The sequence below is a fragment of the Corylus avellana genome, chromosome ca10, assembly GCF_901000735.1.
Source record: "Corylus avellana chromosome ca10, CavTom2PMs-1.0".
NCBI lineage: Eukaryota > Viridiplantae > Streptophyta > Magnoliopsida > Fagales > Betulaceae > Corylus > Corylus avellana.
Window position 1 is genome coordinate 21365200 of NC_081550.1, and position 24453 is coordinate 21389652.

The following is a 24453-nucleotide window of genomic DNA, read 5'->3' on the forward strand; positions in this document are numbered from 1 at the left end:
CCAGTCTTGTACGTGCCAAGGAGACCCACAGGGCAAAGTCGCGATAGAATAAAAATGGAGGCGGCCGGTGCTACCACTGGTGAGCGTAGTGATCCCCAATCGGAGATCACCGGAATCACCATCACTGTCAAATTCAGCGGGAGGTCAATCCCGGTCACTATCTCGCCGGACGCGACGATCGGCGATCTCAAGTCCCTCCTCCAACCCCTCACCAACGTCCTGCCACGTGGACAGAAGCTCATTTCCAAAGGGAAGCTTTTGGTCGATGCGACGACGTTGAGGGCGTCGGCGGTGACCGGCGGGGCCAAGGTCATGCTCATGGCCTCCCAGGGGTTGCACCAAGGGGTAAAACTCAAATTGGCAACCTTTTTTGTTTATTTTCTGTTTGGTTCTCGAGAAAAGAACGAGGGAAAAGAAAGTGATCGTAGTATAAAGTGATAATTTTTTGCATGATAGATGTTCATCAAGCTTTAAAGTAATGGGTTAATGGAGATTAAATTGAGCCTTGAAGCTGGAAATGTTGTGTGTGTCAAGCAATTGGGGATTAGAAGGGTTCAAAATTTTCAATTAGTTAATTAATGTTAGGGTTTGTTTGAACTAGGATGGTCCAATTCTAAAAGAGGCTCAGAGTGTACCGAGGCGAGTTGACAATGCTAATAGAATGGTGAACGAGAAGACGCAAGTTCGCGTTGATAAGAACAGGTTGGAACGGTGGAAGGTGACCGGAGTTGTGGCGTTGTCCGAATGCAATTTGAAGGTACAAGAAGCCTCATATTTTTTACGTTGACATGTTGTGATATCTTGGTTGGCTACTTGGCTCTTATTTCCCTTGTTTCATGTTGCCAAATATCCTTCGAATCAATCGGTATATATAGATGTGGTGTAATTCTAAATACTCAACTTTCTTCCCACTTGGCTCATCAGCTCTTGTATTTTTTTTTTTCATTTTTTAATAAAGGCTGATTCAATGGCCAATGAGCACTGACATATGAGCTTGATGAGATGAGAGTGGAATAGGAATTGAGTATATAACATTACTCATAAATGCATTATGATTGTTTTTTTCTTTTTTTTTTGAAAAAAAAAAACAAAGAAAATTTCATCATAGCAGTTTTCACGCAATTTCAATTTATTTCTTTGAGTTTTTAAAATGGTATTTTATTTCCTTAAGTTTTCCAGTCACCTTCCCCCGCCTTTAAAACTGCTTACCAAAATTTGCAAAAATGGGAAATATTAAAAGCCCCCGCCCAATTGAAGAGGGACTTGACCAAAATTCTTTTAAGCTCGGCTTGCTTTAGATCATGTTTCATATTCAGTCTAGGGTTTTCTGCTATCAAATTATTATTCGCAAAAATGAAAATTCATTTTTTAAATCCCTCAAACTTATTGTAAATTCTTGTGTGTCTAACTTTTACTCATTTTATTCTTGTATTTTAAAATTTGAAAGGCCATACCTGATGAAGTGTGGGCTTGTGGACCTTCTGCAAGAGTCCTTGATTTGAGCAACAACTCTGTTCGAGATGTTCCTGCCCAAGTTGGCCGTTTGAGTTCCATTCAGGTAAACAAAACTCCTTTTTCATTTTTTACAATTTAACTTATCTGCTTTGAATATTATAACTTATTTCCTTTATTCTCAAAATTTTGTAGAAATTGTTCCTGAATGCAAATGCTATAATGGACGAAACAATTAATTGGGAAGCACTAACATCTCTAAAGTATCTAACGGTTCTATCTGTGAACCAAAACCAGTGAGTAATTTCTGTACTCTATGACACCTTATTCCCGTTAATGTATAAACTACAAATGTCATGTGTGTTTTTGCTTTACCTACTTAGGTAATGCCAAGATATGACTATATATGAATAGAATTGTAAGTATGTCAGTATATTGCTTGAAGCATGTCTGGAAAGTAGGAAAAGGTGTCCCATGTCTTGCACTATTATGTGTCACTTGTTGTCTTGCACTATTATGTGTCACTTGTTGAGAGAGAGAGAGAGAGAGAGAGAGAAAGAGAGTTGAAAAAGAAGAAGAAGAAGAGGCATACATATTTGCTTAATTTTCTTAATTTTTTTACATTTTAAAATCATATACATGTCGTAGATAGGTTCTCTTTATCGCATTTCTTGAAGTTCATGTCTATCAAGCCTGACTAGGGCCAGGCAAAGCCCCTTGCCTAATCATTGGTTGATCTCTGTAAAACTAGTTGTTTTGGTTATGTGATACTGCCTGTAATCATCAGAATCTATTCCTCGAAAGTTACATGAGTGGGTTATACCCTGTTACCTGGTTCAGTTTGTAATATCTGTGCAGCCGATCCCAATTAGTGTTGGATTTAAGAATTTTGAGTTGACTGTGAGATTTGTAATATCTATGTTGGTAATCCCAATGCTACGTTTTTAATTATCATTAATTGTAGAATTTTTTTTTTGAAAGGATTAATTGTATGATTAATGCAGTTTAACAACTTTACCTTCTGCGCTGGGTGCTCTGACTTCACTGAAGCAACTTCATGTCGCAAACAACAAGTTGACTAGCCTCCCAATTGAAATAGGTCTATTGACACACCTTGAGGTCATGAAAGTCAATAACAACAGGTAATGTGTAGAAAACATGTAACCAATTGTTTTAGGGCAGGGACATGTTTTTCCTAATGGGCATTAGAGGATGACAGAACTGGTTTATTGCCCTATTCCTATTTCTGTTCTCTTTTTTATTCCCTGCATCATTTAGCCGTTATCTGGTATTAGTAATTTTAAGAGTTCCCTATTTGCATTTTGCAGTAGAAGGACAAAAATAGTTCAGATCCATCTTTTGTTTTAAGTGCACAATTTTTGATTCCTATAAAGATGCCGGAAACAATTAAATAATGTCCTTCTGGGAAACGTAAATATTCTTGTCTCTAACACAAGGATGATGTCTTGAGGAAATAAGTTTTGGAAGAGTATTTTCATGCTTGATAACCAATGACTTCTGTTTGATTGTTCTTGTGTTTCTCTCTGGATCAGGATAAGCACCATTCCTACATGCATAGGGAACTGTATTTCTCTTATTGAGGTATGACTTCGGCATCTTTGTCTTTATCACCCCTCTTCCTACCCCTCCTTGTCTTCCTTGGGGATTAAATTCCTCTGAAGTGTAGACAAGATGATCCCAAGCATTGCAAGCCAGACTGCCAGACTAAAGCATGATTTTTTTTTTCCCAATATGTATATACTATACATCTTTTTTTAATGTAGTTTTCTTGGTTTTTCATGGTAAAGGTTGATCTTTCATCAAATCTTCTATCGGAGTTGCCAGAGACTTTTGGTAATTTGCATGATTTGAAGGTCTGTACTTTGAGAGTTATTGATTCTCGTTCTCCATTTATTCTGTTCTATTTTAGCACTTTTTGCAGTGTGAGAGCTGGTTTTATATGTAAAATTTAGCTCATAATCATTAAATATTTAGCAATAAAGCAACAGGTAGTTTGGGAGGGATTGTCTTCTTCACAATTGCCTTTGATAAAACAAGGGGATCTGCTTATTTATATACTCTCAGTTTTCTAACTTTGAATTCCTTCGTTTTAGAAGAGATGGAATTCAAAACATATACACATGAGGGTAGTGCAGACTCCCTCTGGGGAGGAGGAAGTTGGGCAACTTCTTGAGCACCACCTTCAAAGAATGTGCTTTCAGTCGCATGCCATAGAAGGCAACCCCTTGTGCATTACCCACTGATCCTGATTTATGCCGATGTGCCAATTCATGTGCAGGCTTTGTATCTCGGTAACAACGGGCTAAAATCAGTTCCTTCTACGCTATTCAAGATGTGCCTTCAGCTCTCAACACTGGATCTCCACAACACACAAGTCACAATGGATCTCCTTCGTCAGGTGCATATGCTTGACCCATTTGCCAAGTAGTCCAACTTATCCCACTTTTATTGGAATGCTTAATAACAACAACATTCTTCTGACAGTTTGAAGGGTGGGAAAGCTTCGACCAACGCCGCCTCTTAAAGCATCAGAAGCAGCTCGATTTCCGAGTTGTGGGCTCTGCTGAGTTTGATGAAGGTGCTGATAAAAACTGATGGTCCATTTTTTTGAATAAAATAGTCATTTCATTTTAGTGTACTAAAGATTGGGGTATTAGACTCTAGATTTGTTATAGGATAATCTTCAAGCTAGCATCCACTTGAAGATTCCAGTGAAGGCAAAAGTGATTCGAAGCTATACGCAACTCCATTTCTTGGTATAGCAACCTTGTAATGGAGGTGAAAGTTCTCAATGGAAGTTCATGGTTCTCCAAATTAGAAATGAGAGGGTAGATTTTATATTCAGTTGTGCATGGACTTCTTTTCTAGCCCACCCGTTCCAACATCTTGAAGATTATGGCAAACTCATTGACATGGTAGGAAAGGAAGAATGCGGTAGAGAGAGAAGGTGTAGAAGGGAAACGTGGAGGGTTAAATTGAGGTTGCAAACACCATTTTGGGTTCTACTCGGACGAGACCGTGGACTTTTGGCACTTCCAAGAAAAAGAAAAAGAACGAAACACACAGGATTTGACGGTGTGCAGAAGCTTTGCTAATTTCACTATATTGAATATAAGTAGTGCCTTTGAAAAAATGGCAGTTTGAAAACATTAAAATATCTAAATTTTCAGAGAGCAATTTGAAAAGTGCACTTCTCTACAAATTTTATTTTAAGCGATTTTTAAAAATCACATTTTTCATTAAATACATTTTGAAATCTCTATTTTTCCAAACAATAAACTTTAAAACTGCCGAGGAAAAAGACGGTAGGGTAAAAACCATTGAAAACGTACTACGAGTCGTTGGTCCCACTGTGTGAGATGGAACAAGGGTGATTGGGTTAACAAAAATGAAGGACAAGAGTTTCCCTCTAAAATACAATTGAAGAATTTGCTCTGCTAAACACAAATCAGGAAGTTGATATGGTAACATTGCCGCACCGAATTACGGAGCTAAAGTGGTAGCAGATAAAATAATGATACTGATGATACTTAATGATAATAAAAGCAAATTAGTGAAAACACATCCATGAAGCATAAGCTAGAATAATGCAAGCATCTAGATGGAGAATTATCTGATGATACACATTACTCAGAAATTTATATTATGAAATGTGAACTTCTGTGAAAGATACCCATTTAGTTTACTCATTGTCAAATGAGCAGTAAAGAGTCATGGAGAGCTGTAAAAATAGAGTTGTTTTCATAGAGTGCTCATCCTTCCTAAAATCACAATCCAATTTGCTGCGCGGATTGCAGAACCTAACGGTAGTAAATGGATACTTGAGGGATGTCAATATCGTTGTCCTCGTCATCTTCGCATGCCACCACGACATCCAAGTGGCGACGGTATGCCGGCAGTTCTACTTTGGCCACTTCCCTGGCAAGATCCACCATTTTCTTATCCATTCGGTCTTTGTGCCGAGGGAACATGCTATTGTAGAGCAGGCAACTACCGCATGAAATGCTGTAGGCATTCAGCCCTTTCTCCTTGAGCCACTGGAGAAGTTCCCTCAGAGTAGGATTGCCTTTCAGGATCCACCTGTCCCAAACAGTCCAACTCATGTTCTGATGCTTGATGATCTTGGGCGGTACTGGCTCGGCCATGGAGAACAAAGGCAGCGCAAGGTTCGCAAACGTGTTACGATAGGCTTCCACTTTGTGCGCTCCATCCAAAACCTTGTACAGCTCCAGGCAGACAAGACCCGTGGCCATTGCGGTGGATGTTGCAATTGCAGGAATGATCCTTCCAGCAATAAACTTGGCTTTCAGCTTGTCGACTTCAGGAATGCTGTAATTTCGTGCCCTCATGTTGGCAAAGCCGGCTATCATGTCCATATGGAAGTTCGTATCATCATCCTGCACATTCATTCGACAAAGTTTATGAAAATCAGAAATTTGATTCAAAACTACTAAGAAGAAATATTTTAAATTTGATTCAGCCGTACCTTCTCAAATTGAATTGGTTTCATCCGGAACCCGGGCAGCAGGTTCTTCCGGCACTGCTCTAACTTCTTGATTAGTTCAGCAATGACATCTGAATCATCTATAGAACTGGTAGACATACTGGTAGCCTTCTCATCTGTTACAATTCTCACATCTTTCTTGGGCTCAAATTCTGGGACAATCACCCTATCAACTGCTTCAGCCAACTTCTTAGCATTCTTGACCCAGTCAGGAATTGGGATACCATATGTCTCTGCGCGTAGGATGGATGCTGCCATAATAAAATGGAGGTAACTGGGATCAGCAAATGACAACTGCAGTGGACGAGGGAATCGCTTAGGGGCTGACCAGAATGGAGCCCCAGTACTAGTTGCAGCATCCTCGGGGAAAGTATAAATCAACTGCTTGACACGGTTGGAAAAATAATCTTCAAACCTGAGTAAATTAAAAGATGGTATCAGCAAATGAACAAAAAGAGAAAAGGACTTGTGTATCATAATTTTAACAGGAGAAAAAGGAAAGCTACTGAAAGAATTATCAACAAGGAAAGTACCTTAAACGAGCCCAGGTAATGCAGTCTTGGAATGTCTCGCATCGTTCTTTGTCAAGACACTCCAGTACACGCTCCAAGTTATCCCTGGCCTGAGCATCACCAGCATTTATCATTGCAGTACTATATTCACTTGGGTTGGACAAATACGCATTCACTTCTGCTGGTGTTTTCTCAAGCAAACCCTCAAACTCAGATCGAGCCCATGTCAAGCAGTGGTCAATGTTGTGAGGAAATGAGTGTACGGTGCACATAGGCGCTTGTTTCTCAGGTGGGTCTCTTGAGGCACCATAGTTTTCTGTGAGGTGAGGAATGACCATCTGAGTGTTGCATTTGGCACCGAGAGTTCCTGACTCAAGAAGCGGCTTCTGGAAGTATAAGCATCTCTGGTCAACGTACAATCGGGCATTCACATTGTCTAGAGCATTAATCACAACACTCAAATTCTCCCAGAAGGTATCATCAAATACATTCTCAGTTTCAGGGCCAACTCGATTCTGCAAAGCCTCAATGTTCAGACGAGGGTTTATTGATGAAGCAGCAGAAGCAGCAACAGTGGATTTGGCCTGACCAATGTTCCAATCACGGAAGAGGAACTGCCTACTGAGGTTACTCTTCTCAATTACATCATCGTCAGTAATTGTTAGCTTCCCCTGATCACCACATGAAACTCCCATCAAGGCCACATTCTTTAAGAACTCACACCCTAGAGCACCCGATCCAACAATAAACACTATAGCGTCCTCCAGTTTCTTCTGAAGCTTAGATCCGAAGACAGAAATCTGTGCGTCATAACGACCATTTAAGGGTCTTAAATCACTGGAATCCAGTGGCTCTGTTGGAAGTGACTCCACTGAGTCAAAGTAGAAGAACTGTAGAAACATGTAAAATAACATTAGGTTATGTGAAGCAATCAGTATAAGATGTCAACTACCTCTCACTTCTCAAAAAGTGGCCAAGATCTAATTGCGACTTAAAAAACAAGAATATAACATCAGCACCCTAGGTCAAGGCCTTATAGAAAGGCCATAACCATTTGAAAGTCAAAAGCAGTGAATATTCCAACTCTCCACAACATGATAAAGGAGAAGACCATGTACTAACCTGAAAAAGTGGATGGAACTTCCCAGAACATGCTTTCACAACCTCTTGTCCCACAATACCACCAAACATTGCAGCCATGGGATTCAGTACAGCCTTCGCACCAGAAGCAAAGTGCCTCAGAAGTTTTGGATTAATGTCTTCCAGTCTCCCATCTCCCAAGCTCTCATTAATGTTACTGGCAACAGATATAAGCTTCTGAGCATCCTCTTCCGAACCAGCAACAGGGAAACGTCCCAACTCAGAGACAAACTTATCCAGTGCTTGGAATGCGAGGTGCAGGAGAGGAGGGCGATCAAACTTGGAGAAATCACTGAGAAGAAAATCACCAGGATCGGATAATGCTTCCTTCAATGGCTTAAAGTTCAATACCTTGGGCTGTTTCACCTGTGTGACAATACCACCCTTCATATAGGCTCCATAATTTGTGGTATCCTCCTCAAGAGTGAATGAGTAAGCCCTTGCATTTTTAATCTTCCTTGGTTTCCCATCATTCAATTCTGTCATTCCGTGAACTTCAGAGAACACAACAAGATCCCCGTCCTGAAACTCAAGCCTTTCATCATCAACACATGATACTATGGCAGGATTGTCATTGCTGATTGATGCAATAATACCCGAGTGGGGTTCCTCTCCATCAACGTCAACAACAGTGAACTCAGGTCCAAAGTCACAAAACACAGAACCAAAAAGGCCTCTGACTTCAGTTTTGATGAATGCAATAGAAGGCTGATGATTATGACAGTAATCGTTGAACTCAATGGCTTCCTCAAAATTGATATCAGTAAACACAACAGCCTGCACCACCAGAGAATTAACATGTGCATGTACAGTCCAGTAAGCAAGGTACAAACATACACCAGGATGTTGGAAGAGAGCAAGAGCAAACAAAACATTGCATATAATACATGATTAGCTTATGGACCATTTTAGATAAAGAACAAAAGAAGCAAGATTTGAATTGTGCTGACTGAATTGCCATAACCCTAAAATATCACTTGCCAGATTTTACTGCAAATACATGGCTAGCACTTCATGCTTTAAACAGACAATTTCTCTTTCTTCATTTATTTTTCAGGGGGATAGTTGGGTGTTGCAATAAAATTGGGAATAGTTGAAGGCAAATAAACCATATTCTGGCAATCTGCTAGTTCTGATGAAGCAAGAGTCTCTAGTTGCAACATTAAGGGTGTCGCTAACTCTACATGAGTAGTATGATCTCTATAAATTTGTGAAGCAATCAAGGCTAATGGGAATGGGCTAAATTGTCATTATATTGAATGATGAGATGAAATAAGGCCACTATGACACTAGACCAAACTTTTTTTGATAAGTAGACACTAGACCAAACTTTTAACGCACACTTGACAAATTTTTCAATGGAAGTTCATTATATCAACAATCATAGTTTTAGCATTTACACTATTCACAGTGTCAGCTAAATTACTGAATTAGAAACTGTAACCTATAGCTCTATAGTAAACATATATTAAATGGGCAACTTAGTTGCTAGTTTATATGCAATAAAAGAAAACTAAGTAGAACTTAAAATAGAACAACTATGTAATGATTAGGATATTTTGTCCACATTCTTATTCAAGTGTCTCATTTAAACAACTTATGATATATGATGAACCAAGAAGTAAACCATAACAACTACTGAGATGGAGTCGCAAATTACACTCAAAGCCTAACCATAGAGCAGCAAATTAAAAATCTAATTGAAATCCGACAACACAAATTTAACCAACAAGATACCAAAAGATTCTAACAAATTAACTATTGAAGATGGAGAAAGAGAATAACCTCCATAGAAACTTAGTTCAATCATTTGTATCCAAACTCCCATCCCTCCCATTTATTACGTTAATTCAATGTCCTTTATTATGAACCCAAAAATCATTTTTTTAGTATATTTTTTAAAATTTTAAAATACATTAAAAAACCAAGATATTGAACATTTTTTAGATGATATATTTTGTAATCTCCAATTATCTTGATACTTGGAAAGTATGATGACCAAGCGTAGGTCATATAATACAACAGTAGGTTTTGCAAAGTATTGATCCTATGAGGAGTCCTACACGAAGTGTACCTTGAAAGTAGTCCATATAACATAAAATGTTATAAGAAATGTATGTTAAATAAAATCCACTGGAAGCAATTAAGGTAACCATATGGATTACAGGTCACCATAATTAATATTTATGGTTTAAACCCTAGGCTTGAACAGAATATGACTAAAGAGGTTCAGCAATACATATAGTTTCAGAAAAGAAAAAAAAAAAAAAAAAAAAGAGAGAGAGAGACATAGAAACACAGGAACCTTCAATCAAACTGACATATAAAATTAAATCCGGCTTCTCTACCATCAAGATGATATCAAATAAGGGAAGTAGATTTAAAGAAGTCAACCCCCCCCCCCCCCAAAGCACGCAGTTTATAGATCAACAAAAAATGCAAAGAAATGAAAGTACCTGGAAATCAGAAAGCTGTTCTTTTGTCAATTTTGTTGTTAAGGTACGAACAACCACAGCATTGTTGAGATCTTGCAACTTCTGAACGGAAGCAAGTGCTCTGTTCTTGCCAACATCATTCTCAGAGAAAATGAAATTACTAGACAAATCCCACAACTCCACAGTTCCTTCATCATGCAAGGTCACAGACTTGACACCAGCAAGAATGAGATTCTTTGCTGCAGCAAGCAAAAATAACATTAAAAACACCAGCAAGGTTAAGGATTATAGAATGAACTTGGAATTACAACACCAGCAAGAATGAGAATCAAGTCACATTTATATGGAAATGCGAAGGATGAGAGGTAAAATTATTTATGAACTTCTTAAAAACAAAATTAGAGACCAAAAGATAGAAGATAGAGACAGCCACTAGACTTTCCCAACTTAAAAATCATAGATCCAGAGCGTTCAGATCACCAAAAGGTTCTCTCTTGTATCATTTTCATTCATTTGGTTCTCTCAGTGAATGAGAAAGAACAGGAAAAACAACAATGCCTACCAAGCACCAAAGCATTGTTGTAAATAGTTTTTTTTTATTAAAAATAAAAAAGAAGATGAAGAAGAAGAAGAAGAAGAAGAAGAAGAAGAAGAAGCAAAACAACCTTCAAGAACCAAGAAGCAGGAAAAAATCACCAAATGATAACATAAATGTGTATGAAAAACTCTAAAGTAAATACCCTAACCTATCTTATAACCAAATGATTTCATGATAAAGACTAACGAACATCCATCAGACATGAAAACCAAATCATCGTATTAAGAATTCTAAATCAATATCAATTAGAACTTAAAAAATGCGAATTCAAAAAGCTCCAAACGAAAACATCCTAATCTATCAACATACAATGAAATCACAACCAATATCTACCACAGCAGAAAATCATAAATACTAATCGTTATCTATATTAGAAACAGAACTGTTAAAGCAAAGCAAATTGTCGTACAATAAGATCAATATCAACCAGAGATTATTAAAGAAAACGTAATCAATATTTAAGTAACAGAAGCTTAAAAACATTGACAAATATACCAATCTCAGCGCCAAGACCCTGTAACCCGGAGACGAGGACGTTCGATGCGAAAAGCCGCCGCATCGTCTCACGGCCGTACACCGCGAGCTGCCGGCTATGGAGATCTTCATCGATGTCCGTCGAATTCGCGTCGCCCAAAGCCATGATCGGAGCCTCTTGCTTTTCTTCTTCTCTAGCTACGCTACCGCTACTGTAGTTGTTGTTCTTGTTGCTAATGTTGTTCTCGCCGCAAACGACGTCGCTGCTGATCTTCCCCGTCGAATCTGCGGCTTCGGCGATCCGAATCTTCTTCAAAGCCGATGAACTCTCGCTCTTCTTGTTGCTGTTGGTGTTGTTGTTGTTGTTTTCAGTGTCTTCTTCTACAACCAGAACTCCTTCGCTAGCTCGCTTTCTTGGAAGCATATAGTGCAGTAAGCTGCTGAACACGCGACAAAACGCCATTACCGAGATTATCACAACCAGAAAAGCAATCAAGAACCGGAAATAACCATTACAAAAGTTTCCAAGCACAAATCCAACAACGATCGGAGCCAGAATCGAAACAACAAGCCCTAATAACCCTAATCTCAACATGATTCCAAGGTTATCACACGAAGCAAACGAGATTAAGACTTAAATAAGCAAAAGAAACGTACCGATTAGAACTGCGATGTAGAAGAATGGAATCTAAGAGAGAAAAAGAGAGAGAAATGACTTTTGTGGGTTATTTTGGGGGTTTTTTTTAGTTCTTGTTTTGCCTTGATGGGCTGGGTTTATGCTTAGTGGAGAGAAATTATGCGTGATCTGTGAGGTGGTGGTTCATATAGAAGGGGTGAGGGGCATTTATGGATTTCCATTGCTTTCAGAAGGGGTTTCTAGGGTTTTGGGGGTCTGTGAGACAGGTGCTGTTTGTTGAGGAAGGTACCATTTCTTTCTCTCTTTCTGCCGCAGAGAGTGAGAGAGAGAAAGAGGAAGCGCGTAGAGAGTATAAGTCAGCTAGTCGTCTGAAAACGCCGTCGTTTTGTCGCGGTCATTCCTGACGAGATTCATTAATCTGTCTTGGGTCTCACGGAAGTTCATTTGATCGGCCAAACGTTTTGCTTTGGATTCAGGTATTCTGTTATTAAGCTGTTCAGATGGTTATTGCAATTTTCAGTAAATTATTGGTTAGTTTAAATTGCTAAATTATATAAAATTTGGACCGTCAGATTATTTATTCAAACAGATAAAATCTTATATAAATTGTTCAAATTATTAAAGATTCTAATTCGCTCGAGACAAGAAAATCTTGTAGCCCTTTCCCTTCAAGGGTTCAAATTTTTATATCATTTAGAATCTTAGATAACCTAATAAAAAGAAATTTTGATCCGTTGCTTTATCCTTCCACTAATCATTTACCAATACCGTGAGAGTAAGTGGCCATGGCCACAAAAAAATCTAGAAGAAAGAAAGAGTAGGTCATGGCATAATTTATTTTAACTAATGGAATATAGTTAATCCTTTTTAGTCTTACGGTATATGAAGAAATCTCTTCTTAATTTTTAGGAACAATAATTCAAGAAAGATTGGCTATGATTTAAATTAGTCTGAAAATTGTTAAGAGAGGATATTTGTGTGTGTGTAAGTGGTCATGTTTAGGAACTGCATTAAAAATATAATGATTAATTTGGGCACACTAATTTCATATATTCTTATTATCATCATCATAATCACCAACTTGAAGAATTTGGTGGGTGTGGACCATGAGCTACAATTGGAAAACAGAAGTGTTTTTCTTTTTTTCTTCTTTATTTTTTTTTTTGAAAATTGGGTAGTCAAAGACCTAAAGTTCTCAATTATTGTTGATAGGATCGCACTTTATCGATTAAAAACATGAAGCAGTATGTGACTAACTGTGCCATCCACTTCTTGGTGTCTCCGACGCACTGTAGGCTTGGACCTTGTGTTTAGATTTTTCGTGACCAAATTATATATATATATATATATTTTTTCAAACCATATATATATTTTTTAATATACTTTCAAACGAGACACTTTATGTGATTTGTTTTAAAACATGCTTTTGGCTTACGAAATTGTAGGGCAAAACCGCACTCTATGATACATAAACATTAGTTGGATGTGTGATTTAGTCCCGAAAGAGGTAAAATAAAATCTAGGATTCAAATATAGATTAAAAAAAAGGAGTATTAAAGAATTGATTTATCTGTTCTTATGAACTTAAATTTTTAGCACAAGTGGTGATATAACATGGTACTAGAGACAGATTATGAGTACGATCCTTGACTCTACAATTTACCTCTTATTTAATTAAATATTATAAATGTTGAGCTTTACATATAAAAAAAATATTAAAATATTAATTAAATAATTAAATTTACTTATTTCTATTCCCTTAAATGTTTAGGACAAATAATAACTTAAAATACAATTGCCTCTTTCTTTAAATTGCCTCTGTACTCATAAAAAACATAGGAGGGATGCCCAATGGGCCAACTACACTCCCAGCTGCTTGCTTAACTGTCCAGTGGGCTGTACGGAGCTTAGGCCCATATTGTCCAGCGATACTGCTCTTGCTTTTCCCACTGCCGGTTCATGGGCTTTCGGGTACCATCCAAAGTGTTCATTTGGCTTGTTGATTCCAAAATGTACAAATGAAAAAAATAAATAAAAAATAGTGTTTTCAAAATACAATTAACAAAAGTGTAATTTTTAAAATCATTTGTTCTTAAAAAAGCACATGTTGTCTAGGGTTTAAAAATGTGATTTTTTTTTTTTCATTTTTTAAGCTGCCATTTTTTTTCGAATGCACTCCTAAATAAATATTTTTTGCAATTTTATTTAAACACGTACATTTGACCTGCAAAATTACAGAGTCAAACACACTCAAAGAACAAAAAAAAATAATAAAGAGCCTTTTATGGTCTCTGTAAATCATCTCCTAGCATGATATTTTTTCTTCTTACCACAAAAACAGTTTTCACTTTTATGTCATATTACAACATTTTTTTAAACCGAATACAAAGAAACCTCAAAACACATTAACAAACATAGTCGTATATCTATCAATTAGATCCTTTCTTTATCCATACGCTAAAGGATTTCTTCGCATTTGGACTTCTATGAAGTTTCTTACATTTCTTTGCTACAGCTGATAAAAATCATTGTTTTGGACACCACACACAAGCAGGGAGAGAGAGAGAGAGAGAGAGAGAGATTGGGTAGGTTTATTAATTTATTAGATGCCAGAGGTTTCTTTTCTCAATTCTTATTGTAGCATATATGGTATATTTACAGAACCATATAGGCATATGAACTAAACGAAAAGAGGACCTATAATCATAAACCTTAAACAATAAACTTAATTATTACTTTAATTAGATTATAGAGTTGTTGCTTTGCTAAAAGCAGGCCTTTCGGTGTTTTTCCTTGACTTGGAACTTGAACAGTCACATGCACATGCCACGCATGTGGATCGCTGTTTTCTTTTTTTTTTTTCTTTTTCTTTTTTTTTTTCTTATTCATGCATGTGCAGCCTTCATGCTTGACCAGATATAAACTGCTCATGTGATTCCTTTCTTCTGGCCAAAAAAGAGAAGACCATGTGAACGACCCAGACCCAAATTCATTCCTAGGTATATCTAATCCATTACAAAGATTAGAAGCAATGAACAAATTAGACATTTCAGACCAAAAATAGATGGATAATCTATCATTCCTTCATTTAATATATAGTCATCCATATTTCCATAATATATAATCGTTTTTGAGATGACAAAGTTTTCCTCAAATATGGGTCGGAAGAAATTCCTATAAATCAGTTTATTAAACTAATATTTGTGCTTCGAAAATTATACTAAGATACCACCCCGGCCGGGTCTAGAATGAATGAATCTATAATTGATAAGCAATGAAACCTGAAACTGCTGCAACACTAACCTTAGAAGCTAAGTGGCATCTCTTCCCCTCTAAATGAGAGATCTTTGATTTAGCAATGGAAGAAATTCGGAAAGGGGACGGTTACCAATTATTATGTAGTCCACTATTTATCTGACTGAGGAAAAGGGAAGAAAAACTGAAGCTATTGTTTTATTTGGATTGTGAAAGAGCTGAAAATGACTGGAAACCTAATTCCCTTTCTTATTTTTTCCTCCGGTTGATAGAAGAACCTTTTTTTTATAAGTCAATCTCAACAGAAAGTTCATAGTGGTGGAACCCAAGTATACAAAAATATAAAAAACAAATCATGAAAATCACCCCTACTGCCTCAAACGAGTTCTAAAGTTCAAACCACTCCAGAAACCCAAGTCATCAACATACTGATGTGCCTTGAATTCAATCAGTGGATTTGGTTGCTATATTCTTTGTTGTATATCTAACAAGAGGGTTATCTTTTTATAATTTCACACTTTTCTCTATATTTGAATTGTAAATTTGAGTTGGGGTTTCAATAAGCGTGTAATTCACTTCAGGAGCTGTCATTCGGCTAAGAAAGGAGAGTGAGAGCTTGTAACCCTTATTTTTCACAAGTTAGTCAAAGGAACTCTCATCACCTGTGGATGTAAGCATAATTCAAACTGCGTAAATCTTATATTCTTGTGTGTTCTTTTTCTTTATTTGGATATGTCAATTTTGTTTATTTTGCACAACAATCAGTAATTCTTCAGGAACTGGTCCGTAGAAGTTGAACCTCATAGAGTGAATGGAGGGAGGGGGTGCTTGATAGTTTTCCGCCTCCCATGATTCATGAGACACGAAAACAAGGGTGACCCCTCTTGGGGCCCTTAGAGAGCCACTACACGAACAAAAAGATAACTTTATATATAAAGTGCCTTGTAATAATCAAAACCTGTAGGCTCGTAAGGACACACATATGACACTTTAGATCAAATGATCCTACTCTTTTTCACAAGAAAACGGAGAATACCTAGTCAATCATAAGAACACGAATGGAGAACATGTTTTAATGTTCCCACCACCACTCATCACCATCATGAATTATGTGATCACAAAAGCATTTTAAAGAAAACAATATTGACACCATTTTTTTAAGAAAGAGAATATGATAAAGATATAGATTTGCAATGGCAAAAGAAAGGAAATTATATCTTCATTTCTGCTATATAAGCTTTGCGGATTTATACTAATGCATGGCAACTCCTAAACCAGGGCCCATTTTACATAAATTAGTATCGACAGATCAGGTCCCACACAAACTTAAAAGGGTGTTTACCTGTTGTTGTTGTTGTTGTTTGGCCGCAGCAATATCGATATAATATCAGAGAATTGAGGGCGCTTTGAAGGGATATTGTTCCAGCACTTTGTCATCAAAACTTTTAGAATTTGTGGGCAGTCCTTAGGGATATCTGGTCTAAGGCCACAAGCAGCAATCCCAACCGCTGCTTGCACAGGTGAAAACGCAGCATAAGCTGCCTCACCAGTCACCATCTCCCAAATTACCATCCCAAAACTGTATGCATTACTCATCCATGTCTCAGAAACACTCTCCGGGTCACCAGCTATTATCTGTTCTCAACCCGGAAAAAGAAAAAGAAAGAAAAAAGTACCATTTTCAGCTTTGCAATACTCGATGAATTGGAATATACTAAAGGAAAAGAAGAGGCAAACTTTCATAAACAATCAAATATAGGTGAGTTGAAATGAACTCAAAGAACTTAACAATTTTTTTTTTTTTTTTTTTAAGTGTTCCATAACTCCTGCAAATGTTGTAGTTCGAAATAAACAGGAAGCCTTTTTTTTTTTTTTTTAAGTGTTCCGTAACTCTTACAAATGTTGTAGTTCGAAATAAACAGGACGCGTCAAAAGATGTTAATGCAGGTACTGTCCAGAAAGGGATAATTAAGTTAAAGTTTCAATCTACACCTGTACCTTATCTTTCTTCCAAAATAAAGGACTAAGCCAGCTGTAAATATTTGGCACTTATCAGAAATTATCAGTCCTTAAATTGCTTCCAATGACATCAACAACACAATATTATGTAGCTAACAAAGTTAGGAAAAGGTGCTTACAAATTGTAATCTATTATTATTCTTCTTTGGCTTTTGTTTTTTGTTGCTTTTTTTAAGAAAACGACTACTAACATTCGGACTAAAATCATGCCATAACCTAAAAAGCTCCATTATGTGGGCTCCACTAGTTGAAAGAAATGTCATGAAAGTCGCACTTTGGGATCAAGCTAATTTGTTTAGGGAATATACAGGAGTGCTTAGATAAAGTTAAACACAATATTGAAGTATAAAGCAAATACAATTATGAAGACATGTTAAGCATGCGTCAACTATGATGTTGAGACAAGTGACATAAAGTCTCTTTTAAAAAAGTGTAGAGTGGTCCTTAGAATCCAAGTCACATACAATGGATCTAAGTAATCTTTTCTTACGCAGTAAAATTTACATTCATTCATCAAAGAAAAAACATTTTTTTTTACAAAATTCCCAAAAAGTTTATTTAGGTAAAGTTGCATTACATATTTACGTTGGCAACTAGAGAAGATAGCATAAATATTTTACTGTAATAGTTTAACATATAGTTTTAATTCAAATCCAGTGTAAAAGTTATTTACCAAAAATCCATCACCAACTTGCAAACCACACTGTTAAAAATAGCAAGCAGAAAATCACAGGAAAACAATCAATGTGTGATCAAGGTTTCCTAACATGCATTTGGACTATTGGATGCCACTTGGAGGGATTTAAAGTAATTCCATCATAGCAAATTATAATACAAAAATCAGACAATTAAGTTTCTTGAAATCCTAAGGAGTATAGTGAAACGTGGTTTCAAATGCATACTTAGGAAAGCAATGATGGCATTTTATTTCCACAGCATTCAGCATTTGGAAACACAAACCCCACCCATGCATTTAATGGCTCAGTCGAGTTCTAGACTAAGTTATTTTAAATGCTTAGCGATACTGAGTGGAAGAATATCATTACAGGTCACCTGAAATGCTCCAACTAGTTATGCTATTGCTTTGAAAAAGAAAATGTATCAATTTTACATACACATTTATATTGCTATGAATGATTTTTGGTAAATTGAAGCCAATGTCATAGGGAACAAACCTCTGGGGCTAGCCACCGATAACCATCAGTTTCATACTCCATGGCCTCACCAACACTATTACAAGCAGCAACTATACCCATGTCCCCCAAGCAAGCATTTCCATGCCGATCCAATAAAATCCTCTGCGTGTTGAGATCTCTGTATGCAACACCATGATCATTCATGAACTTAATCCCCTCCGCGATATCAACAGAAATTCTTATAATTTCCTTACTCTGAAGCTTCTTGCTCTTTAGCAATAAGTCATGAACTGATCCACCTTCCATCAACTTTGTCACGACACACAACCCATGAGTGTCATCGACACAAACACCATAGAATTGCAGAATGTTTCTATGCCCACAAGTCATGAGCTCCAACAGATCCTTTCTGAGCTCAAACTCGTAAGAATTCCCCTTGTCACAGCCCTTGAGCTTCTCAATTCCAACCCTTTTGCCCTTGTAAACTCCCTTAAATGAATTGGGTCCAGTCTGATCAATAAACTCAAGATTATCCGAGTTCAACAGCCATTTCCCAATCTCATCCCCACCTGACTGAATCGTCTGCCATTCATCAACCGATACTACAAAAGACGATGTGGGTAATGGCAACTGAAGCTGAATCTTAGTGCTCAAATTCTCAACCCCATTTCTATAACTTTGGTCACCCGGTTCTTCTTCAATCTCTCCGAAGTCTATCCCTTTGGTGCTCTCTTCCTGACACCCACAAAACCCAAAAGGGAGCTTCACTGCACTGGTTTTCGGCTTCTTTATAGCCGATTTAAGAGCATTTTCAATCCGGGTTTTGACCGATTTCTCTTGCCCAGCTTGAACCAGAAGGAGAACAACCCCAAGAGTGAACCCCTTTTTCTCAAAGATCTGAATCTTCTTGCAGCAAATGGAGGCGCTATCCAGTGCCCCCGACATTGCCGGCCACGAAATCGAAGAGTTACATGCAAATGTGAGCTTGAATACAGACCCTTGAACTTCATCATCTGACACTTCTTGAATCAACATCGCAGGGTGGTCATCCCCTGATGCCTCCTCTATCAACTTGATATGAAGGAACACTTCTTTCATATCAAATCCCGCTTGAGCATAACTGTTAAGAGTCAGTTTAACCAAAATCGTACTTAATAAATAAATAAGAAAATGTGAGAAAACTATTTAGAATCAATTCTCTGTAACCTAAATGCTCTGTTTGGCTCCTGAGAGTTTCGATTTCAATGACACGAAAAGAAACAAAACCCATTTCTCCACTTAACTTAACAAGATCAAGATTATATACTCCGTTTAGTTCAGGACAGTTTTTCATTCTTTGTTTGTCTTTCATTTTCCTATACTTTCTCAGCAACCAAACAGAGTTCAAGCTTCAGCAACTACTCCAAACCTGAGCGGCAACGAATCGTAATGCCTGCGAATGTTGGAGACGAGCTTCTCCGGGAGCTGGCTACCGGGGTAGAGCTGAGTGAGGTTTCTTACGACGCTGCCCCACACGACCTTTCTAGTGGACTGAGACTCGATCTTTAGCGACGAAGACGACGAGGACGAGGACGAGGAGGGAGGTGGAAGGTCACGTGCCGAGTCGAGATTCAGCGAGTTCTTCAGCGAGGCGAGCGCCTCGGACACGTTCCGGCTCAGCCTCTGTAGGCGCTTCTGCATCGCCGAAGACTCCTTCGCTCCGGTCCCGGCTGCTGCAGCCCCGACAGAGCCCCCCGGAGGCGAGCCCTCCGATCTGTCCTGCGTCCTCATCAGCACCTGCTCCACCATGTCCTCGTCCGTACTGGCTCGGCTCGACCAACACTCCAGCGCCGCAGCCATTGCTCGCTTCCTCAAACGCAAACCAAATGTCGCGCTCACACGGCCGAAGAGCTCACCTCAAGCGACACTCAGATTTCTTAGTCTTCACCATAATGTTTTTTCTTCTGACAGGAAAATGTGAAAGACCGAGAGGGAAGGGTGGTGGTAGTAGTTTGTTTGTTTAGGAAGGTGAGCTAGCGAGAGGGTAGCATGTAAATACTAAATACCCCCAGCAGTGGGGTCCACTGGCCCGGGTTTTTATCATTTGATACTTCACCGCCTGGATTATCTGTTAATTTCACAACGTTTAAAGGAGAGTAACACTTCGAATTTGGTGATGTGAATATTGACTCCATTATTGATTTCTTAGGGTAATTACAGTTTTTACTACGCAATTTTTACAAATTTGTCAAATTTGCATGACAGTCGACGTGACACTCATGATATGAATCACTAAATATCAAAATTTCTCGTCGTTGAAAATCTTAATAATTTCTTTCGCTCGTGCAGTTGAGAAAGACTATGACTCTGTGAGAAGCTCTTGATGGGCCTCTTGTCACGCTCCTATAATTTTATGTACTTCATGTTAAGGATTATAAGTGTACTTATTATATTTTTAAACTGATGTGATAATTCACGTAATATTCATTATATTGGGCACTAAAATGTTGACTATTACATTACACTCATTTTATAAAATATGAACTATCATATAATTTTTCTTCCCACAAAAGTTTTTCTCTAAATTTGTTGAAATAAATTATTTTAATTCAGTCTCTTAAATTCTCTATTAATTCTTATTGGGCAGTCTTATATATCATTAACTTTTATCTTATTATTATAATGATACGACGGGGTCTAGTAATTATTGAATTTAAAAAATAAAAACAAAAGCTAATTCATGATGACTATTACTTTTCCTTACTTAAAAAAAAAATATTGCATTACGCTTCTTTATATTGATTATGACCGAATCAATATAATAAAATAAGAAAAATGATTTGTATTAATTTTTTTTCATATTTTTCAATATTATTTAATAAATTAATTATTAAATTTGTAAACTTATAAACTTCACATAAGTGAACCTCACAAATCTAATGATTATTAATTTATTAAATTTAAAAGAGAATACAAGAAAATTATTAATAAAATATTAAGATCAATTATTTATCATAAAATAAATCTACTTACAAGGAGACGACGAAAGTAGAAAATGTTCACAAAAGAGCTATCCATGTCTCCACTCTACAGAGTACGAAGAGGCCCAAGAGGGTGTGGGACATGGGCCCGGGTACATGGACGTGGGTCCAGATGTTAGTTCGCGGTCTGCCATGTGACTCCAATTTGGAAAAAACCAATCGGCCTTGACTCTTGACGGGGGAAATCAGGGCCGTTGATTGGGGGAAGGATATATTTGGGACTTATATGCGGTTGGTTTCTTATGAGTGGGTCCGCTGATTGAAAATCTCGTTCTCATCAGAACACCATCTCTTCAAACTTAACGGATTGTCGTCATTCGATTACAAAGCGGGACCTCGTGCGGATTTAGCCGGATTCTGTATGAATTATTTTTACTGTAAATATCTTATTTTCTTGTATTTTCTTGTTAGATTTATATGATATAAACTGGATTGATTTTTTTTTCCATGAAGTACATAATATAAATGATAAAACCAAATTTAATATTTACCTTTTTAGATTTTTAATTTTGATAATTAAATCCTTAAATTATAACTTGGGTTCAAATAAGTCTCTCTATTAATTTATCATCCTATTATTTTTTTATTTTGTTTTTCTAATTGAAAAATTGTATGCTAGGGAGACTAATTATGGCTATTTTATTTGAGCGTGACCATAGTAGCACCTACCTATTGGGAGCCGCACAGAAGGAGCCTAAACAGTGAAAACATCAGACGGCGGGCACTCTCTCAAGTCCGACTGAGACATAACTTGACTCAACTCCATAAAGGCATCAATGAGAATAAATGTGGCAAATATTAATCAGGCATATGTGAGAATTCTTTATTGCGGAGTTTCGAACCCACGCCTAGTACATACCTAATCACTTTGGAAAAAAATTTGAGTCATTAAACCACCACCCTTGACGGTAATTTATCATGTCATTAATTAACGGCATTAGCCACCTTCTTCCTCTTGTATGACAGTCTACAATCCCCATCACACCTCTTTTTTTGCCTTAAGACTTTTTTTTTTTTTTTTGAAGTTTATATATTTCTTTCAAATTACCATTTAAATTAAATTCTTTTTAAAAAAAAAAAAAAAACTAACAAAAATTGCTGTGTGGTCCTTGTGCAGTTGATTGCATCATAATTGTAGTGGTTGTTTGGGTTGATAAAAAAACTCTGGTCCTGCCTCAACCGCTCACTTTTCTCCCCAAAACAATGAAAAGGATTCCTCCATAAAAGCACAGTAAGGGCTAGCTTTTGGTGTCCATGATGTATGTGTCCCTACTAAGCCTTTCACCATCAACATGAGATTCAACACCATCCCAAGGTTACCTCCAAATTTGCATAATGCATCACCCACAGGCCCAATCCTGTGTTGCAACTTTCATACATGGTCCAATAACCCCATCTGGCATATATAGCCATGTTACTTTTGATCATATACTTTATATATTTTTCAAATCTTTTACATAAATTTGGATTTATAGAAAAAAGAAAGGAAGACAGCTAGTCCATGAAATGTATAGACATTAGACAATACAAAATCAAGCACAATGATAAGTTATAATCCATTAAAAACTACTATATGCTTCATTTAGGTGAATGATTTTAGCAATTAAAGATAAATTATTAGATGCTCAATGAATCCTTTAACCTAATTGTAATCAATTTTAGCAATTAAACTTCTATAAATATGTATAGAAGTTTACGAATTTTATCCATAATTTAAAGGGTAATGTTATATACTACATCACTATCTCGCTAAGTGGATATGGCACCACCAATGCACCCTTAGAATCAACCATTGTCAATAATAATAATAATAATAAATTGACAATATCACATGAACATGATAAGATAATAGTAAAAATAATAATATAATATATAAAATTATTCTAATTTAAAATAACTTATTATTGAGATGTGTCACATCAACACAACAATAAGTCGATAACAATAATTTTTTGAAACTATTTAGATAACTAACCAAAAATAATGATGTCTCCTGAAATTATTTGTTGCATTAATAAATTAAAATAGGGTGCAGGCCCAAGTGCCCAAATAAGTCCCCACTCACTTACGTACCTCCCCTCAAGGAGGAAGCTAAGCATTTGGGGCCCTACCACGCTCATTTCATGATACTAATATAATAAGGTCTAGTTGTCTTTAGATCGGTCATTTGTTAAAAAAGTAAAAATAAATGCAATGATTAATAAACATTGCCACATCAACTTTGTAAAATGTTTGTGTACCATGTAATATTACTGTTTCAAAAAACTTGTGTTATGTTTTCCCAATTTATAAGAACATCACGTGCAATTTGCATGTTAGTTATCTTTTTTTCTTTTAAAAAAATATATATATTTTACTTCTTAAACTATTCATTCATTTGCATTTTTAACCACAATGTTTAAAAAATGACACTTTACCCCTAAAGTATCCGACATTGACACTTGACTCTTATGAAGTACACTTTACTCCCATGAAGCATTTTGGATTGACAATTTGCCCCCCAAAACTTAGCTACTTTGATGAGGTAAAGTGTCAACTCAAAGGGTAAAGTGTACTTGCTTCAAGGGGGTCAAGTGTCAATGTCAGGTACTTTGAGGGCGGTAAAGTGTCAATTCAGAAGGTAAAGTGGACTTCAAGAGGGTCAAGTGTCAATGTCAAGTACTTTGGGGGATAAAGTGTCACTTTTTAAACATTTTGGTTAAAAATGCAAATGAGTGAATAATTGTGGAGGGTAGAGTGTATTTTTCCTTCTTTTTTTTTTGGTTAACTTTAAGGGGTAAGTATGTTTGTTTTTTTTTTTTCTTCGTTCAAAACAGGATTAAGTTTCACTTAACCCCCTAAACTTTCAGCGCTTTTGTGATCATCCCTTAAACTTTAAAAACTCACAATTTAATATATTGAACTTAAAAGTTTACAATGCCACCCCTTATCGTTAGAATTTGGAGATAAATCAAACATAATATAGGTGAAATGTTATTTTATACCCCTCTATTAACAAATTATTTAATTTTTAAGTAATTAACATTTCAAATAAAAAAACATGAAACCCACGGCTTGGTCGTGGGTCAACCCAACAACAAAATTTGTGTGTGTGTGTTTTTTTTTGTTAATTTTTTAATTTTTTTAAAGGGGATTTTGGGTATTTTGGTGTCATTTGGTAAGATTTAACTAAAGATTCTAACGAATAGGTTATATTGCAAAAAGTTTTAAAGCTTAATAGTTTAATTACAAAAACGCAGAAAGTTTGAGA

General features: G+C 36.7%; 3 protein-coding genes across 7 annotated transcripts; 1 reads left to right on the forward strand and 2 right to left on the reverse strand.

The window, feature by feature from the left end:
- Nucleotides 1-4317, forward strand: LOC132163350 (LRR repeats and ubiquitin-like domain-containing protein At2g30105). Its single transcript, XM_059573602.1, has 9 exons — nt 1-345; nt 602-757; nt 1448-1558; nt 1648-1748; nt 2457-2594; nt 3006-3054; nt 3261-3326; nt 3752-3871; nt 3958-4317. The coding sequence occupies exons 1-9, from the start codon at nt 55-57 to the stop codon at nt 4066-4068; spliced, it is 1143 nt and encodes a 380-aa protein (XP_059429585.1). The 5' UTR covers nt 1-54; the 3' UTR covers nt 4069-4317.
- A 724-nt stretch (nt 4318-5041) lies between these two features.
- Nucleotides 5042-12106, reverse strand: LOC132164791 (ubiquitin-activating enzyme E1 1). Of its 3 annotated transcripts, none has more exons than XM_059575351.1 (7): nt 11794-12106; nt 11158-11573; nt 10086-10303; nt 7612-8406; nt 6511-7379; nt 5960-6392; nt 5042-5870 (listed from the first exon to the last, which is right to left on the reverse strand). In XM_059575351.1, exons 2-7 carry the CDS (start codon nt 11558-11560, stop codon nt 5274-5276), a joined length of 3315 nt encoding a protein of 1104 aa, XP_059431334.1. In that variant the 5' UTR covers nt 11561-11573; nt 11794-12106; the 3' UTR covers nt 5042-5273. The 3 variants fall into 3 exon arrangements, with proteins under 3 accessions (XP_059431334.1, XP_059431335.1, XP_059431333.1); XM_059575352.1 differs by having other exon boundaries at nt 11158-11576; XM_059575350.1 differs by lacking the exon at nt 11794-12106 and having other exon boundaries at nt 11158-11762.
- Nucleotides 12107-13609: 1503 nt separating this feature from the next.
- LOC132164792 (uncharacterized) lies at nt 13610-20175 on the reverse strand. Of its 3 annotated transcripts, none has more exons than XM_059575353.1 (4): nt 19592-20175; nt 18223-19303; nt 16371-16663; nt 13610-13768 (listed from the first exon to the last, which is right to left on the reverse strand). In XM_059575353.1, exons 1-4 carry the CDS (start codon nt 20020-20022, stop codon nt 13681-13683), a joined length of 1893 nt encoding a protein of 630 aa, XP_059431336.1. In that variant the 5' UTR covers nt 20023-20175; the 3' UTR covers nt 13610-13680. The 3 variants fall into 3 exon arrangements, with proteins under 3 accessions (XP_059431336.1, XP_059431338.1, XP_059431337.1); XM_059575355.1 differs by lacking the exon at nt 13610-13768 and adding an exon at nt 14369-14715; XM_059575354.1 differs by lacking the exon at nt 13610-13768 and adding an exon at nt 14369-14718.
- Nucleotides 20176-24453: the final 4278 nt, after the last annotated feature.

What these genes read in the sequence shown, in the direction of transcription:
- LOC132164792 (XM_059575353.1), bottom strand. Translation starts at nt 20,022, where the DNA reads ATGGCTGCGGCGCTGGAGTGTTGGTCGAGCCGAGCCAGTACGGACGAG. An exon ending in TACGATTCGTTGCCGCTCAG is followed by an intron (nt 19,304 to 19,591) that starts GTTTGGAGTAGT and finishes GACTCTTAACAG; the next exon opens with TTATGCTCAAGCGGGATTTG. An exon ending in ATCGGTGGCTAGCCCCAGAG is followed by an intron (nt 16,664 to 18,222) that starts GTTTGTTCCCTA and finishes GGTTGAGAACAG; the next exon opens with ATAATAGCTGGTGACCCGGA.
- LOC132164791 (XM_059575350.1), bottom strand. Translation starts at nt 11,731, where the DNA reads ATGTTGAGATTAGGGTTATTAGGGCTTGTTGTTTCGATTCTGGCTCCG. An exon ending in GGGTCTTGGCGCTGAGATTG is followed by an intron (nt 10,304 to 11,157) that starts GTATATTTGTCA and finishes TGCTTGCTGCAG; the next exon opens with CAAAGAATCTCATTCTTGCT. An exon ending in AGTTCCATCCACTTTTTCAG is followed by an intron (nt 7,380 to 7,611) that starts GTTAGTACATGG and finishes ATGTTTCTACAG; the next exon opens with TTCTTCTACTTTGACTCAGT.
- LOC132163350 (XM_059573602.1), top strand. Translation starts at nt 55, where the DNA reads ATGGAGGCGGCCGGTGCTACCACTGGTGAGCGTAGTGATCCCCAATCG. An exon ending in GCCGTTTGAGTTCCATTCAG is followed by an intron (nt 1,559 to 1,647) that starts GTAAACAAAACT and finishes AAAATTTTGTAG; the next exon opens with AAATTGTTCCTGAATGCAAA. An exon ending in ACTGTATTTCTCTTATTGAG is followed by an intron (nt 3,055 to 3,260) that starts GTATGACTTCGG and finishes TTCATGGTAAAG; the next exon opens with GTTGATCTTTCATCAAATCT.